General features: G+C 37.3%; 1 protein-coding gene across 2 annotated transcripts; it reads left to right on the plus strand.

Moving 5' to 3' along the window:
- Positions 1–527: 527 nt before the first annotated feature.
- Positions 528–15,772, plus strand: LOC113509114 (intraflagellar transport protein 88 homolog). 2 transcript variants are annotated; one of them, XM_026892404.3, is made up of 19 exons: positions 590–933; positions 1,891–2,036; positions 2,845–2,971; positions 3,892–3,996; positions 4,623–4,736; positions 5,149–5,252; positions 6,225–6,334; positions 6,811–6,929; positions 7,814–7,965; positions 8,128–8,353; positions 8,638–8,881; positions 9,303–9,507; positions 10,898–11,000; positions 11,688–11,801; positions 12,790–12,898; positions 13,273–13,380; positions 13,484–13,564; positions 13,839–13,914; positions 15,583–15,772. In XM_026892404.3, exons 1-19 carry the CDS (start codon positions 718–720, stop codon positions 15,704–15,706), a joined length of 2,583 nt encoding a protein of 860 aa, XP_026748205.2. In that variant the 5' UTR covers positions 590–717; the 3' UTR covers positions 15,707–15,772. The 2 variants fall into 2 exon arrangements, with proteins under 2 accessions (XP_052751639.1, XP_026748205.2); XM_052895679.1 differs by lacking the exons at positions 13,273–13,380; positions 13,484–13,564; positions 13,839–13,914; positions 15,583–15,772 and having other exon boundaries at positions 528–933; positions 12,768–12,900.
- The last annotated feature ends 335 nt before the right edge of the window (positions 15,773–16,107 follow it).

Below are 16,107 nucleotides of genomic sequence, written 5' to 3' on the forward strand. Positions count from 1 at the left end.
AAAAAAATGACGTAGGAAAACAAAGAGAAAACACAGGAAAATAGTATGTGATTGGTTTTATTTAAATTTGATAAAAATATCAATTTTTATTAGTTGAATGAATAGGCTAGCTACCTATAACGTGTATCTTAATAAAAAAGTAAATAACTATTTAACAAAAAAAAAAATGTAAATAATTTATCCTATAGAAAAAATAAATTTCGTGCTCCTAATTCAATGGAAGTATTGTTGAATCTATGAAAGGGATCAACAGAGATAATTTTATGCTTAAAAGATTGAAGCGTATCGGTATTTTGTAAATTATGTACAATAACGTATGTATTTACAATGAAAGGCCTGACCCCTTAAAAAAAGGGATATGTGTATTCTTAGCTACATGTCATTTTGCAAAAATAAAAACTCTGCTCACATCCTGGTATGGGTAACAGACAAATATGGGCACAGTCCCCCCTTAAATAGGTACTATGCTTATGTCTGTAGGTTCTATTCTTTATTTATGGAGCTATTTCTGCATCAAAGAATAAATATAATTTTATATATATTTTTGATGGATAAATAGTTGAATTTTAGATATCCTCAGATGAATTACTATATATTTTTACATAGGTATTGATCCTTTTACGCCATCTGTCTAACATTATAGTTGCTATAGAAACGGCGTCACAACAAATTGTCTACAAAACGCAATTGCGTAAGTTTAAATTGCAATCGAGTAAAATGTTAAGCTCACGATATTATAGTGCATCTCGTCTCGGGACGGACGCGAAGCCTCGCACCGCAATGATAGTGGACGATGACGATGAACTCTATACTGGGTTCAACGAAGTGGCACCCGCCCTAGATACGCGGAATCTGCGAGAAGATCAAGCTTTCCAAGAGACTCTCAAAACTGCTGGCATAGGAAGAAAAGTACCTAGTCGGATGGGAACCGGGGTAAGAATCTATCCATTTATATTAATTTAAATTTTAAGAAAATTGTGAGATAATTGCTTACTAACTTCTCAATATACTCAGATCGTTCTTTTCGTTCAACAATTTAAATCCGTTATTTTGGTCTTTCGAAAATGCTGATATTATTGCGATTACTAGTTTTGACTAAGTGATGATATGTTATTCAATCAATACTACTTATAATAATTATAATTTTTGTTTCATCTCTCCTTATAATCCTTCGTGTCCTCTAATTTCAATGCTATAACTCTTTAGCGGTTAACATACTTACTGCCGCCGCCTTCCTATGGTTAAAAGTCGACTCCCGTACAATACAAATGTTTGTATTTATAAGTACATATGTTTGTTTTGTGCGGGTGTTTTCTATGTAATATCTATTTAAAATAAATCTATTTCTATCAGTTTTCTATACCCACAGTGTAAGCTCTGTTTAGTTTAAGACTAGATGGCGTTCTAAAAAAATGTTAATAGTCTTGTTTGTCGTTAATTGGCGGAACTTTGTATATGTGTTTTATTGTTGCACTAGCGACCCATCCCGGATTCGCACGGCTGAATGTAGAAACAATGTGGTGCCAGTGTGGAGTCATTAATAATAAACATAAAATAGTTATTGAAAGCTATCTGTATAATATAGAATGCCATCGCTGACTTGTAGTCCTAATAAAGAGAAATAATTCCATAATACATTATTTTATAATATTATATTTCAGCATTTTGTATGAAAGCTCTCAGTCGACTTGATTTCTTTCGACATTTTAATATTTAAACCTTTCTCTTAAATCATGAATCTATTAAATGAAAACCGCATTAATAATCGTTGCGTAGTTTAAAATATCTAAGCTTGTGAATTGCGACTTTGTTTTATACTATATAGAAATATAGTATGTAGTTCAATAATTAGTATACATAATGTTTAAATTGAAAACCAATATATGGTAGATGTTTCGTGTGGGCACGGTGAGCATGCGCGGAGGTAGCTCGCGCGCGGGTACGGCGGCTGCGCGGCCCGTGACCGCCGTTCGCGCCGCCGGCTACACCTCCGCCGCCAGGGACACGCCCAGCAGGGAGGACAAGAAGGAGGATAGGTGAGATCATATGTATATATCGTCTAGAGATGAGAAAGAGATGATTGATGAGAGCGAGAGTCCGCAGAGAATATACCGTCGTATCTGCAAGTATTTTATATACATACACACCAGCTTTTATCCGGGACTTCGTTCATGTGACCAGTATAAAATGTAGCCTATATCCTTATATTTTCCATCTCATATAAATAACATTATAACATTAATAAGAATAAATATATAGCATATATGATAACTTCGATCGTTACAACATAAATATGGGATAAATAAAGGGTATAAAACCGTAATCCGTATCGATTAAAAAAAAAATTCAAATTAGTCTAAACTACATAACATTGATGACGTAATACCTACAATAATTACAATAATGTACAATTAAAAATATCCTTTTAGAAGTCGCTTAAAAACCGCTTTGCAAAAAAGGTAGGGTGACTCGTGGCTCATACTTCTTATGATTAATGGATGCTTTGACATATGCGCAGTATGCACTGTTACACAAATACTGTATGCGCAGTTTATCGCCTTTATTTAATTACTGAATCGATTTTCATAAAAATTCTAAAGGATCAATCTTTAAGTACATCGATATATATATATATATATATATATATATATATATATATATATATATATATATATATATATATATATATATATATATATATATATATATATATATATATATATATATATATATGAGTTATGAGGTAACAAACAACATACAATCGAATTGAGTACCTTCTTTTTTAAATCGATTGAAAATCAAATTTATAGAAAATAGCAAGGAACGTTTATGCAAATTTTTTAGCGTAGAAGAAAGGATCAAGCAGGTGGAATCGAAAATAATGGCGCTAGTTGAAGAGTCGTGCATGCTGAGTGCCCGACCCGATCCTGACGATGACTCTAATACAAAACGAGACTTTGATTTGGGACAGGTACTCAAACGAAACATACCTATAAATGTATATTTTTATAACAATTAATAACTTAATTCTATTTTAATATTTCTTAAATAAAAAGCATGCTGTGGTTGTAAATGTGCCTCTAAGTGTAGGAACAGTAAGTCCTAATCCACTAGTGTATTGTATTGAAGTGTTTCGCTGTATCTTATGTTGGCGATTCTATAAATAAATAAATATCTGCATTATTATATATTTATATAATGTAGAAATATACGGTATATAAAGAACGATGGAATCGACAGTGAGATTTTGTACGCAGTCATCTGCATGTTACTCTAGTTTTTTTTTTATACAACTTAGAATGGCAAACAAGGTGACGGTCCACCTGATGGAAAGTGGTAACCGTCGCCTATAGACATGAGCAGTACCATGGACATAACAGAGTATACTGTTTCGCCCATGATACCCCCCATGCGTTGCCATTCCTGAGGACTCAGGTGTTATTACTCTGTACCCAGTAAATTCACGCCATACCCCACCCTTCAAACCGAAACACAGCCATGCAAACACAACTGCTTCACGGTTGAAACACGAATGGGACAGAGGTACCCAAGCAATTGACTTTTGTACAAAGTCTCCCTCTGGTAAATTTTCAGGCAACCTGAGAATAACCCCCTGGATGGAGTATTCATGGACTGCGATAGTCATGAGGGGTATTAAAATGACAGTTTTTTAATGTTTATTATGTATACAATAAATGCAATTCTTTTACTAAGTTTGAGCAATTTCTCATTAATTTCTTTAAATATAAATATCCTATTAAAGAAAATTTACTTCGAAATATAAAAATAACATCGAAGACCCTTAACAAAAGAAAATATTTTTTATTCTTCACAAAATATGTTTCTAGCAAATAAATTTTCTTTCATTTCAAAAATTTGCATTTACAACAGGCACTAGCCAAAGCCCAGGAAGCTTCTACTTTAGAGCGCCAGTTAATTAGAATGCAAGAGCAAGCTAATCTTGGTGATACGCATAATTTGGACCTCACATTTGCTGTAAGTTATTTATTTTTAATATATATGATATATTTAAATACGTATTTTTATAATTTAAAATAGCTGTTAATTATTATTAATATTTCTTTATAACTTCGTACGCAGTAAATTACATAACCCTCCTACTCCGTTTACGCCCGAATTTCTAATTTATCTCTAGTCATATCTGTGGCTCACGTCCTCTAGTCTTTTGACTTCATTGAACAACATATGAATCATCAGAATATATAGCAATCTACGGTTAGGCTCGGACTTCTCCCCATAAGAAGACTTTTTTTAGGGATGATAATGGAATGGTAACCCCGCTTGCGCTAACGGTACATGCTGACAGGGCATATGTGAGGGATGATAGTGAGAATGAAAAGGCAGGTCAGTTAGCCCATCGTGATGAATACACCTGGACTTTAGCATGATGGTTTCCAGGAGGACCACGTGGGGGTCGACATAGATATATTGCTAGTAATGAGACTGTCAATCCGCATTACTAACAATCCCTTCCCTCCATAAGAAGACATTAGAGCACTAATGCCATACTGCATCGGCGGTCTAGGTTCTTTTTTAGTCATATCTAATTATGATAGGCTGTAATGTTTGTAATTCGTAGTAAAGTATTATTTTATTTGTAGGTTCTATGTAATTTGGCCGGACAGTATGCGATAAATGAAATGTACACGGAAGCTTTGAACACATACCAATTACTTACCAGGAATAAGTTGTTTCCTCACGCCAATCGACTCAAGGTAAGTGTTACGGGATAAATAAAAATACTATTACGATTTACATATTGCAGTATGTTGATGCCCCTCAGTTTCATCTCTCTTATACACTGTTGGTTTATTGGTTCCATCTATTAAAATATATGCAAAACTCTTAAAATCATTTTCACTTGGATATAATCTTGGAAATAATACAAGTAATTTGATTTCAAAATCATGTTTTGATTAAAAAATAATATTCATTATTTTATTTTTTATTTTCAATAAGATATTTCCAAAGATTATTAAAAAAATATGAAAAAAATAATGAATGTATTTTTTAACAATATTGTCGAATTATTTTATTGTGTTTACAAATGTAGTGTAGCTAAGACGATTATCGAACTTGTATTAAAAATAATTGCTTATTGTTAACAGTTATACGATATATTTTTAGGTCAACATGGGTAACATTTATTTCAAAATGGGCGAACATCCCAAAGCTTTGAAACTATACAGAATGGCGCTAGACCAAACGCCAACTGCAGAAAAGGATTTGAGGTAGATTCTTTATTTTATTTAGTAATTATAAGAGCTTTTTCACGCTGTTCATTGGTATTTATTAATTGTACTATAATCTGTAGTATAATAATATTGTACCAAAGCATGCCGCTGTCACTTTCTCATACGCAACCATGTACAGGGCTTATAAGAAAAGCGCCTGTGTACGTACATACCGTTTCTGTAGTACAGTGAACGCTCTATATAAGTAACTCATTTGAACCAATTTCAATAAAAAAAAATCTTATTGAGAAAAGTTGTTTACAGGGGAAAAAGGAGTATAAAATACTTACCGTCTGGAAAATATTTTTACTTATTTCTTTTACTAACTAAGCTGAGTAGAATAAATAAAATATAAAAAAATGTTGCTTATAGAGAGGTTGCTCATATAGAGCGTTTACTGTATTATGTAAAAGTGCCCTAAAGACAAAAATAAATATGTCTATAATTTCTGACGGTGTAAAAAGAGGAAAATTTATTACCGATGTGGTAAATGTAACGTAAACATTCGATACATCTACATTGCGTCGAGTATATTTTAATCCTAAGGTGACGGACAGTCCAATCTAAAGCGGTTGGAAGCTTATTGATAATTAAATTATATATAAATATTACCTTTCATTACCAGAGGTAGACTTTGTACAAAAGTCGATTGCTTGGGTACCTCTGTCCTATTCGTGTTTCAACCGTGAAGCAGTTGTGTTTGCATGGCTGTGTTTCGGTTTGAAGGGTGGGATATGGCGTAAATTTACTGGGTGCAGAGTAATAACACCTGAGTCCTCAGGAATGGCAACGTATAGGGGGTATCATGGGCGAAACAGTATGCTCTGTTATGTCCATGGTACTGCTCATGTCTATGGGCGACGGTTACCACTTTCCATCAGGTGGACCGTCAGCTTGTTTGCCATTCTAAGTTGTATAAAAAAAAAAGGAAAAAAACCTCCTAAATGAATTTTAATTGTAATGTTATAGAATGAAAGTGATGCACAACATCGGGCTTCTTTTAGTCCGCATGGGAAAGTTCCGTGATGCTGTCACCAATTTTCAGCATATTATGCATGAACAAGGAGATTTTCAGACAGGTTTATTTTTTTATATTAAGAACTATATTTATTATAAAATTTACTAAATACTTTCACTAAATAAATATGATATATCCAATATATACTGTTTCCTATATATATAACTGTATAATGTTTATAAAACATGTTTTTCCACAATCCCACATCGTTTTCTAGATAATGCCTGCGTCGTCAAGTTGTCGTTTGCGGTCGTCAGTTTCTTAGCACATTTGCGTGGATGAAGTTGTCATTCCAGTTCATCATTATGTTTTCTTTATATTATTGTATTTCATAATATATGGAGCCTCTGATACCAAATGAATATTTCTCAGTGCTCATAAGTTAAATCTTTCGAGCGGTGTCATGAGCGAGAGTCACGAAGGAATGCGCGAAGGTGGTCGCGCCTCTTATAATCTAATAGACTTATATCAAGTTACCACCAGTTACCTTCAGTTCTATTATTAATGTGAAAATTAACCTTTTCGTTTGTTTATAAGGGCTTCACCTAGTGTTGTGTTCGGCTGCGCTGAATGATGCGGAGGGCGGCAAGGCAGCGTTCCATGCTATGCTCGACGTAGAGCCACCTAATTATCATCAAGATATCACTGTAGATGATGTAAGTACGTTATGACATGGTATTTATATGAAACATATTCTTACGTTTATGTCATGAAAAAAGGTTGTCAAAAACAATATCATGGACATACCTAAGTGGAAATTAGGTTCTACTCATAATAACACCAGTGCCAGATAAAGCCATCATTTGAATCCTTGTACAATTCACGAGTATGTTTTTTTTTTGGTGTTTGCGTTTTTTTATGTTTTTACAATTTAAATGTAAATACATATGAAATAAAAAGTTGGTTAAACAGGATTTTCTTCAGCAAAAACAACATTAATATAGAACTATCACGGTATTAAACTATGTATATCTATTGATTGTTAGATTGATTCTATTGCTTAAAAAACATAGACTTCTTTATAGATATTTTCAGGTCGTTTGTCACGGATTTTTTAATGTATCGTTGATTTGTATGATTGTAGGTGTTTTCTGTATTTAACAATTTTTTTCTCTCTAAATTATGACCTGTATTTCTTTTTGTTTTTAATATAAATGTGCATTGAAGCAACTGTTTGCTTCTAATTAAAATGCACAATGGTACTTTTTTTTATGAATGGTAATGGAATAGTAACTCCGCCTACGTTAACGATATACGCTGGCGGGACACCAGTGAGGGATGATAGGTGAGAATGAAAAGGCAGGTCAGTTAGCCTATCGTGATGAATTGCACTAGAATTAACCACGATGGTTTCCAGGGGGAACCACGCGGTGGTCAATCTGATAGGGTATATTGCTAGCAATGGGGCAGTTAGACCCCATTACTAACAATCTCTTTCCCCCCAGTAGGAGTAGGAGTAGTAGCAATGGGACTGATAGTCCGCATAACTAACAATCCCTTCTCCCTCCTGCATAATGGTACTGTAATGATGTACGTACAGGAGAACGACGCGTACGAGTGCGTGTTGCGCGACGTGGTGCACGGCGACCGGCTGTCGCGGTGGTCGCGGCGCGCCGCCGCCGACGCCGAGCGCAGCCTCGCGCTCGCGGCCGCCGCGCTCGTGCGGCCCGCTTGTCGCGACGACGAATCCGGGTGAGACTATTGGTTCATGCTATTGTAATAAAATTACAGATAGAATTATCACTTATTTTCATTAATAAAATAACAAATAAACTTGTCACTCTAATAGAGTATCTTGCAAGCTCCCTATTTTCGATATTTTTAAATTAATAATCAGGGGTAATTGTGCGGCAGCGGTATGTCGTGGTGCGTGGAGGCGCTGCGCGGGTACAGCGGCGGCGGCGCGGGCGCGCGGCTGGAGCTGGGCGGCGCGCTGGCGGCGCTGCGGGCGGCCCGCGCGCCCTCCGCGGCCGCCGGCCTGCGAGTGCTGCAGCGGCTGAAAGCGGTCGCGCGCGCGCATCCCAACGACCGCGTGCTGCGCGCTGAGGCCAACGCTGACGCCGCCTTCGTCGCATACGCTGTTAGTCTTTGTCGTCTATATACTTTTTCTAATAATCGTTGTTAGTACTTATTGTTTAACTGGTAGAGGTAATTATGTCATAATAATTCTCTTAATATTACTAATATGAAAGTTTATAAATATGTTTCAATGTACGTCACTCAGACGGTTAGACGAATTTCAATGAAATTTGTTATACAGAAGGACCGCGTCCTAAATAAACATAGCATGTTAATTCGTGCGGGCAAGGTAACAGAATAGAGGTAGTTAAAGGGAAATAATATTGTTCTTTACATTATGACCAGCTAGGGAATTGGTCGGACGCGCGGGCGCTGGGTGAAGCAGCGTCTCGCGACGACCCGTACTCGTGTGCGGCGCGCGTCACGGCCGCGCTGGCGGCGGCGCAAGCGGCTATGCCCCCCGCTGGAGGCGGGCCCGGGGCGGCGCGGGCGGGGGGCGGGGCCGCGCAGGCCTGGGCGCATGCCGCGCAGGAGCTCGCGGCCGCCACTCACCTCGATCCCGCGGACCTCATTGCTATGCACGATTTGGGTAATTACTGTTCGCAACAAATTTCACCACCACCGTACAAGCCGCCACAAACTAAAGATTCATCCCAATCATCTGGACGAGTGGCGGTCTTCCACCGTGCGTTTCTCAAGGCACTTTCTTCCACTCACAACCATTCTTTGCAATCAACTTCCAGCAGCAGTATTTCCGAACCGATACGACAACATAACCTTCAAGAAAAGAGTATATTCCTTTTTAAAAGGTCGGCAGCACACCTGCAATGCCGCTCGTTTTGTGAGTGATCATGGGCGGCGCTAGTCACTTACCATCAGGTGAGCCACATGCTCGTTTGCCCCGTTCGTTTGATGTAAAAAAAAAATTATAGGTAGCTTTTACAAATACTTAACTACATTGATTTCTAGGCCCCTTATCAGGAATATGATGTAAATTTTGTGATATTCAGCGCTAGCACTGGAAAAAAGTGACACTGAAGAGAGTCAGTCAGCGGCGGAGGCGCGGTGGTCGCGGCTGCGCAGCGCTGGCGCGGGCGGTGGCGGTGGTGCGGGGGGTGCGGGGGCGGCGGGCGGCTGCCTGCGCTCGCTGGCGGCGGCGGCGCTGGCGCGGCTCGCGCGTGCCCGCTCGGCAGACCCCGCCGCCGCCGACCACTGGTCAGTACACCGCGCCATACCGCATCACACCGCTACACTCGAGGTGATCTAAGGCTTCTTACTACAGGCATAGTAAGAAGCCTGTTGCACCTATTCCTGTTCTAGTATAAAAACAGTTCTGGCCTCCAAAATATCACTGTTATATCGAAACACTGTTTCAGCATAGAAGACTGTTCTGAAGCTGAGAGTTGCTATCACTTTTTAACTTAACTGTATATGTTAGATACGAGTAAAGCATGTTTCATGTAACACAACAAGCAGACAATTGTTGCTATCTCCTTTTAACATAACTCCATATTCTAAATTCGAGAAGAACATGTTCCGTGTCTATGCGATTGGTTGTGAAACTTGAATAGTGGTTACGGTTTAATGGGATTGTTCCGTGTTGTTATTTTTTGAAACCTGTTATCTTTAAATACCATAGACTAGACCTCTCTCATAAAGAGGGATTTAGCAATAGTTGCCAAGCTTGGTAGGCGGGTTGGCAATCGCAGTTAGGCTTTGATGGTGTTTTAAGAGGGACGGTGCTTCCCATTCCTTGAACATTAAATTCCCTTAGTCGCTTCTTACAACCCTCACGGGAAAGGAAGGGGTGGCCTATTCCATGCCAGAACCACACGCTATATTTAATTGTCTGTGTATATATGCCTCACCTGTACACTACATTACAGTACAGTATTATTAGCGAGCAGAAGTCAACGAGTCGCTTATTAACATAAACTATAAAACTTCGCAGTGCACTACGTACTACAGCAATTTAGTAAGCAGCGGAAATACAATAGTTAAAATATAACTATACAGAGCGTATGCTACTCTTTAAAAGCATTCATACCGAAATCTGCCGACGTCTGCATTATTTCTGAATTTTCATAAATGAATATGTAATGAAATAAGTTATATATTTCTTTATTTGTTACAAATTACAATAACAGTTTGCAATTATAATAATCTTACATTGTAAACATCATTAGCAGTAAGTTAGAAGTAAACGTTATAACGCTTTTATAAATGTACATTACATTACTGATTACAGTTATGATCTAAATTTATCTATCTATCCTATTTAAGAGCTGCGATCTTGTCGGTGGGCCTCTTGCCACTCACTACGATTTTCAGCGAATCTCTTCACCTGATGATACGACACGACACCAACTCCTTCCTTGATCTGCCTGATGTAACTATGTCTCGGTCTCTCTCTTCCCTTACTTCCTTCTATCTTACCTTCTATTATAATGTTCATAAGTTCGTCGTGTCATATCAAGTGTCCCAACATTTTTCCCCTTCTGTCCTTAATAGTTCTGATAATTTGTCTTTTTTCCTAAATTTATACCAATTAAAATATATATAATAACTTTTTCAAACTTATGTATACATTTTATAAAAATATTAGGTACAGTATGATTGGTAACTGGGACGTCGGTGTCACATGCGCGCTTGCGGAACTGCACAGCGAGATGGGCGACACGCAAACTGCCAAACACCACTACCAAGACGTAAGTGAGACGTGCTTACGTTTATTATGTTTAATTTTTTTATGCAAAACCAGAAGTAGCAGTCATGTTTACAGCCCACTTGATGGAAACCGGTAATAGATGCCTGTAAACATGAACATAACTTTTTCAGAAATAGCAACCATTCATGCGTTGCTATTTCTGAGAAATATTGCGTTATGCTTTTTTTATGGTGAAAATGGAATGGCGAATCTGCTTGCGCTAAAGGAATACGCTAGCACAGCGCCAGTGAGGAATGATAGATGAGAATCAGAACAGGTTAGTTAGCTAATCATGATGAATTTATCAGGAATTAACCACGATGGTTTCCGGAGAGACCGCGTGGAGGTCGACCTGATTAGGTATATAACCCCCCTCGTGGTACGCCATTGTTCCCTGTAATATTCGTTGTCACATTCTAATAATCATGGTCCTTATACGAATAGGATAGAGGAACCCATGCACACCAATTTTGTAGTATTTTTACGTTCTAACGTGCACCTGTATATTTGGTTTACTTGATGATGAGCGATCGTTATAGCTCATAAACGTTTGTAGCATGCGCCCGTATTGCAGAATCTTGGGAAGAGCTCGTATAAAGGTTATTACTATTATTGAAATGTCGATAAGCGAGCATGAGGTAAAAAACGTTTTGTTGTTTACAAGTAGAGTGGTTTGTTCTATTGGTAGGTGGAGGCGGTGTGGCCGTGCGAGGTGTCGGCGCTGGCGTGGCTGGCGGCGGCCGCGACGCCCGAGCGTGCACTTGCCTACTACGCGCGTGCCGCCCGCCTGCAGCCCACCAACGTTAGTACTCCTGTCCTTTACTTACTGCTAGGGTGTGCGAGTAAATCGAGAGTTCAAGAGTTTTCAAGTTCTCTGTGTGTGAGGGTGTCACCCCCCGGAGGACTTTTACACACAGCTCTTGACTAGTGTCGGTCTCAAGAGTTTATACACGAAGGCCTCTTTTTTTTTTATACAACTTAGAATGGCAAACAAGCTAACGGTCCACCTGATGGAAAGTGATAACCGTCGCCTATAGACATGAGCAGTACCATGGACATAACAGAGTATACTGTTTCGCCCATGATACCTCTCATGCGTTGCCATTCCTGAGGACTCAGGTGTTATTCCTCTGTACCCAGTAAATTCACACCATATCCCACCCTTCAAACCGAAACACAGCCATGCAAACACAACTGCTTCACGGTTGAAACACGAATGGGACAGAGGTACCCAAGCAATCGACTTTTGTGTACGTGGCTTTCGTCAGTAATCGAGTTTATTGCAATTAGTGATGTTTAATCAGGCAGCAAATTAACTGCAACATAAAATAGTAGTGGTTCTGATAGGTGGCGACTCACTGAAGGATTAATCTAATATAAATTATATATTTATAGTGTATATTTTGTCAAACCTGTTATTGTGAACATTAAATGAAAGAGCTTGTAGAGTGCATAACAATTAAAATAAATGTAAACATTTTAAAATGATCATTGTTACAAGATGGCGGTATTACATTTTAAAATATTGTTTTTAAAAATATTTTTAACATACTTATTATAACACACTTCTCTTGCTTCATCAATTTCCATAATTCATCTCATAATTACAGACTGGTGTAAGAGATTTCCAACTTTCGAGTATTTAAATATTATAAAAGTAATTATTGGCAAAACCTCCCAATTTATGGAAGAGGCCTATGTTCAGCAGTAAACAGGTAACGGCTTATATGATGATAATGAACGTTGTTAATAACAGTCATTGATACAGACGTGATGATTGTCGTACACAGCCGCGGTGGGGTCTTCTGATGGGCGGGTGTTTGCGTGGCAGCGGACGCTACCAGGAGGCGCTCGCTCTATACAAGAAAATGAATGCCAGGTTTCCTGATAACGTCCAATGTGAGTGACACTGTATTACAATGCAAATAATTGAAGTAATGACAGTACTTAATAATGAGGTGGAACTACGGAAATATAAGTTTCTCAATTCATCTATATTTTTTGTCTGTATGTCACACAATATCTTCATTGAGTGTGAATCGATTTTAATGTTTTTTTTTTAATAAGATGACTTTTAACTAAGAGTTCATACTATTCCTTTTTTATCAAAATTTAAGATTGTTTTCTAAAATAAATATTAAATAAATATTAGACAAGGATAAAATTAACACTTACTACAAGAGTTTGTAATATATTAAGCACCTTTATGTTACTTAAGTTGATACTTATTTTATATAAAAAAATACCTTTAAAATGCATTTATTAATGTTTAGGTTTGAAACTAATAGTGAAGTTATGCGGCGACCAAGGACTGTCAGAAACTAGCGCATGGACTCGCGAACTGCAGCGCGCCCAAGCGAGGATCAAGCAACTCGAACGCGGTAAGTATATACCTGACACCTACCGGTTCCATTTAGGTCTAGCTATTCCAGCTAGGTCTAGCAGGTAAATAGCCACTCAGGATATGTATTTTTATTTTTTCAGTTTCAGTAACGTCTGCAGGCAGCGGCTCGTCTGGTACCAGCCAGTCACCTATAACAGATCACATTCGAAGCACTACAGTTGGTATGTATTTATTTGCTGATTTTTAACATATTAACTGGGTGAAACTTATCCTACAGAAATTATAAGTAACAAGTAGTTAGTTAGCATAAATTAAAAGTAACAAGTAGTTATAAACCTGCCATACATTTATCGAAATAATTGTACGTAATGCTATCCACATTCTAAAGATGTCCAAAGACATATGCTGTTCGGCGGGGTAGATTCAATTAACTACTTTATCAGCCTATTTAATAATATTAAAAGGAACAATAATTGGAGTTTGAAATATGTTTAGGTTCTCGCGGTGGCAGCGGGGCGCGTCAACTTAGCGCTAGCGACGGTCGTGCCGACAGCGCCCTCACACGAAATACGTACGTTGAATATGTTCATACTTGTACCAGCTTATATCACTAAAATAATACCCACTCCGCCATCTAATTTTAAATTGTTAATACTAGTATATGGGTAAGAGATAACTGATCTGTGATGTACATATTTTTTGCACTTAATATTTACAAACACATATACAAATAAATCTGTTCATTCTGCAAAAAAAAAATACCAGAGGGAGACTTTGTACAAAAGTCAATTGCTTGGGTACCTCTGTCTCATTCGTGTTTCAACCGTGAAGTAGGTGGTACAGAGGAATAACATCTGAGTCCTCAGGAATGGCAACACATTGGGGGCATCATGGGCGAAACAGTATACTCTGTTATATTCATGATACTGCTCATGTCTGTAGGCGACGGTTATCACTTTCCATCAGGTGGGCCGTCAGCTTGTTTGCCATTCTAAGTTGTATAAAAAAAAAGAAGACCTTAACGAATGGACGGACTGTGTTATGGAAGTCGTTAAGTTCTAATCCAAATATATATACGAGTATATTTAATTGCTGATTGCAGTTGACAAAATAATAATCAAATTACCATTCCAATTTTACGATATAAAGTCACATGTACTGAAGTAACTCGATTGTAAAACAAAATTTTTACAGTTTATGATGTCATATTTTTTTATGCAACTTAGAATGGCAATCAAGCTGATGGCCTACTTGATGGAAAGTGGTAACCGTCGCCTATAGACATGAGCAGTACCATGAACATAACAGAATATACTGTTTCGCCCATAATACCCCCCATGCGTTCATGTATGTTATACATTTTATTCTAATGTATTGTTTTCTACTGTCGTAGTACCTACTGAAATGTTTTGTGCTATTTTATGAGTAACTACAATAGTATGTCTTATTTATCGGATACCTGCATGTAGAAGCACTAAAGGGTACCTTATAGTGTTATCTTGTATGAAACATTTATACATATAACAGCTGAACGTTGCATCATTCCCTAAATTATTATTGACGATGTCATCGACAACTATATGTAGATTTCTATTTATCCATATTCACGCTAAATAATTTGCTGAGTAAGCAGAGGGAACCGAGTGTCAAAGTCTCTTTCACTTTCTCGTCTCATGCATGCGCACCACGTCGATTCCAGAGTCTCTTGGTTCTCAGATAGAACACGACGTGTTTATGTATGTATTGATATCTAGTCTGTTTTGCCACTTCTACAAATGTTGGCACATAAATCAGTGGCATTGGTATTGAAATTTATGAATATATTTATCACGAGCAGCCTTTATATTACGTATTGTCATTTTTATTACCTTGACAATGAAAATTTTATGTTTTAAATTATTGTGTCTTATTATTCCACAAAAACTGTCTTAACAATGTGTATACTACGCTGTTGATTAAATCAGCTAATAGCTAGTTATATAGTCACCAGCATTTCTAATCAAGCACTTTTCAGGTCGTGTCATTAACGTGGCTAATGAACTTATTTATTACGCGTTACACACTAGACAGTCGATAGGTATACATCGAAACAGTCAAGACAGTAGCGTCAGCCGTGTCGACGGGTCAAACATCTGAATATTTATTCGTTTTCATTCACCGATTAATTCTTCATGCATATCCAAATATTGCTGTTAAATGCGCAGTAAGATTCTTATTCGATTGTTATTTTGTTTCTAAGATTTTCTGGTGACGGTGCCTTACAAGACAGCACAACTTCGGCGAGTCACTCGTATTACCGTGGTGAAAGTAAAAAGAGAACTGTAGAAGAATTTGATGACGACCTACCTCTGCCACCGGAATAGTAGCAATATAAACATATGTTTTTGATAATTGAACTTTATCAATAAAATAATCCATATATAACAGAATGTTTGTTTTATTTCAATCATTTCATTTCTACTCCGATCGTCACTTTCTTAAGAAATAAATATTAATAGTTAGTTTGTTTTATGATGGTGATGATCACCGATATGTGAAAAACAAATATCTAACATAATGGAATATTTTTAATTTATATAAATATTAACAATTATACTTAATGGATTCTTACGACTAGAAAAACTTAATACAGTACATTAGGCCAAATTATATCACACTTTGTAGCGCCATTCCAAAAATCTCAAAGTATAATAATAAAATATTAAGTTAATTAAGAAAAATAATCTTGATTTGGAACAATGAAGAAAGTTCCTTAAATACAAAA

The sequence above is a fragment of the Galleria mellonella genome, unplaced genomic scaffold, assembly GCF_026898425.1.
Source record: "Galleria mellonella isolate WM207_F2 unplaced genomic scaffold, CSIRO_AGI_GalMel_v1 utg300, whole genome shotgun sequence".
In the NCBI taxonomy this organism is placed as follows: Eukaryota; Metazoa; Arthropoda; class Insecta; order Lepidoptera; family Pyralidae; genus Galleria; species Galleria mellonella.

Coding starts and splice junctions, on each gene's coding strand:
- LOC113509114 (XM_026892404.3), top strand. CDS start 718: ATGTTAAGCTCACGATATTATAGTGCATCTCGTCTCGGGACGGACGCG. Junction 2,037..2,844: donor GAGGACAAGAAGGAGGATAG/GTGAGATCATAT, acceptor CAAATTTTTTAG/CGTAGAAGAAAGGATCAAGC. Junction 5,253..6,224: donor ACTGCAGAAAAGGATTTGAG/GTAGATTCTTTA, acceptor GTAATGTTATAG/AATGAAAGTGATGCACAACA.